This window comes from Perkinsus marinus (genome assembly GCF_000006405.1).
Source record: "Perkinsus marinus ATCC 50983 genomic scaffold scf_1104296932204, whole genome shotgun sequence".
Classification (NCBI taxonomy): domain Eukaryota; phylum Perkinsozoa; order Perkinsida; family Perkinsidae; genus Perkinsus; species Perkinsus marinus.
In genome coordinates, this window is record NW_003215506.1 from 1 (window position 1) to 2402 (window position 2402).

The 2402-nt window shown below is 46.5% G+C and overlaps 2 protein-coding genes across 2 annotated transcripts in view; both read right to left on the reverse strand.

The window, feature by feature from the left end:
- Positions 1-1161: 1161 nt before the first annotated feature.
- On the reverse strand, positions 1162-1916 carry Pmar_PMAR005451 (hypothetical protein; the record flags this gene model as incomplete). The annotated part of the gene is made up of 3 exons (XM_002785655.1): positions 1162-1266; positions 1343-1505; positions 1720-1916. Coding segments are annotated over 3 exons (465 nt in total), but the record flags the coding sequence as incomplete, so codon positions are not given.
- A 129-nt stretch (positions 1917-2045) lies between these two features.
- Positions 2046-2402, reverse strand: part of Pmar_PMAR005452 (hypothetical protein) — a 2150-nt gene continuing 1793 nt past the window's right edge. The window contains exons 4-5 of the mRNA XM_002785656.1: positions 2281-2371; positions 2046-2226 (exon numbers count right to left, since the gene is read on the reverse strand). Of these exons, the coding sequence (XP_002785702.1) occupies positions 2058-2226; positions 2281-2371 (260 nt within the window). The 3' untranslated portion in view covers positions 2046-2057. The remainder of the gene's footprint in view (positions 2227-2280; positions 2372-2402) is intronic.

Genomic DNA, 2402 nt, shown 5'->3' on the forward strand with positions numbered 1-2402 from the left:
CATTCCTTCACTGCTGACTACGATCGGCACGAGGTATACACAGCTAGCTGCTGAAATACGGATTAATTGGACCGTCACAAGCCAATACATGAACCAAGCTGGGATAACGCTTGATGGATAGTCTAAAAATGCACATATGTTGGGACATAGATTATGATACGTGTCACCCAGTAACGTGACGATGTAGAATTGCCCACACGCTCCATCACATAACTGCATGCCGGCGATACCCAACATGAATACATACAGCACAGAGACTATCTGTGCGACGAGGATGCAGAGATTGATATGTTGGGGAGTAGCATCTGATAGGGAAATGATGGATATAATGTCCATTGATGAGATAAGAATATCCAATATTACTCCTAACAACACCATAGAAAGGTGGCAGAGACGGTGCTGCACCAGAAGAGAATATGGCTATCCCAAGTGCCGTGATGAGATTTGAAGCATAGGGTGCTCTAGGGATGAGATTAGCCTCGATGTGTGTATCAGGTAGGATCATGATGGAAGATGCGACCTGAAGGAACCCCAGTAAGACTATCATTCATATCACTATTCAATAGTGATATGGATAATAATCATACAGTGACAATTGCCGATATTTAGCTCCAATATACATTCAATTATCGATAAAGCGTGGTAATCCTGGAGCATAGGCCAAAGTGTGAAGGGACCTCTCCGACACCGCAGATACGAGAATTCTTCAGTAACACCAAGCGTGACAGGGCTTACCCAAAGCAGGCTTCCAAGCACCGCTCCGAAAGCTCCTGTAATGCCCAGCACGTAAGAGATCTTGTCAAAGCAAGGTAGTAGAACGACAGTCAACCATAATGCAGCAGACACGATGATCCACAACTCGACTGACAGAGAGCAAGCGGTATCATTGGTCATATACTTCACCTACTGCTGAGATTTCTGATTAGTACATTAGCACATGTACCAATAGCGATAGTACTAGCTGCCGATGTGAGGAAGAACTCCAGAGACACGACCTGGGATGAATAACAGACGGTGAATAGCATGCTCAGCGAGCATGTGTGGTACTCATGCAAATGGCAGACACACTACGAGATGTGTAACATTAGGTAGCCGTGCGAGGCTTCCCGTGATGTGGTCAAACGCTACAGACTATCAGAGATACCAAAGCGAAGTGTTTACCATTGTAACGACTGTTCGGCCGACTATGCCTCCACAATAACCAGCCAGGAAAGCGTATTCTCTCTCGAAGACGGGCACACGATGTTCCTCGCCATATCTCTTAATCTAACACGCAATATTCAAAAATCCAGTAATCACAGTCGGGACAGCTCTCCGTCACCGTACAACGCATTAGCAGTACCTCAGGGTTGTCGAAGCAAGCCTTGACAAGTAAAATACATATAAAAATTGCCGCACCGGTGACAACCTGGAATACCATTGCTAGCCAGCCAGCGGTGGTAAACACAAATGGGATCGAGAAACCTAACGTTATCATCGCGTTGAGAGCCGTCATGAAAAATGACCTAAAAAAACGACGAGAAATAATGGAATAGTAGAGCAGATAGTCCGCATTGATACGAAGCCCGAGAAGTTTGCTTCTTGGCCAAAGCCGATAAAATATTCAAGACCCATCCTCACCACATGATTGAATCACACAGCATATGCACTCATCTATTGCCTATGTTATCATGTATGATAACAAAGAACCAGAATTCGCTATATTCCCGCAACATCTACCTTAAGGTTATTCCCTGTTCCATCGAGCTGAATCCACCGCCTCCCTCGACAATGACAGGCATCGAAATGATGGTGCCCCCTGGGCTACGATCAATCTCTAATCCATCTAGAACGTCTGACTTGCTCTGGATCGTTGAAAAACGGTCCGAGTCGAAATTTGGAGTAGGACCGGAGGAGCCCAAGAACGATGCAGACATAGAAGACGACAGCGGAGGCGAGTCACAACCCTCTATGCTTCATCAACCGAATCCTATTATTTTACTATCCCCTGGTGGATCCAACCTAGCGAACAGCTGTAATGTAAACCCAACATGTATTCACCAATTACAAAGGCATTTTCAGAGGCTTGCCGATGAGAACTTCTCATCGACTATAGTTCCCACATCAGCAATTTGCGGGAGCTCGATACCCTTTATGAAGAACTCAGGAGCCCAGCGGAAGATTACACCAGCACCTTCGGCAGCGTCCTTATCGGATTGCATGTCCCCAACCATCAAGGTACCCAGCCTACGACAGCTCAGACACTACACCACACCAGCTAGTACTGTCGTAGCATACTACCGAGAAGCACCGGCCCATTGCATGGCAGCCTGCAGCATCCCTGGATTCGGTTTCCTCCATTCTTTACTCCATCTCTCATCTCGTGCTGATTCTACTGGACAAGGGACCCCAGTTGGCAGATT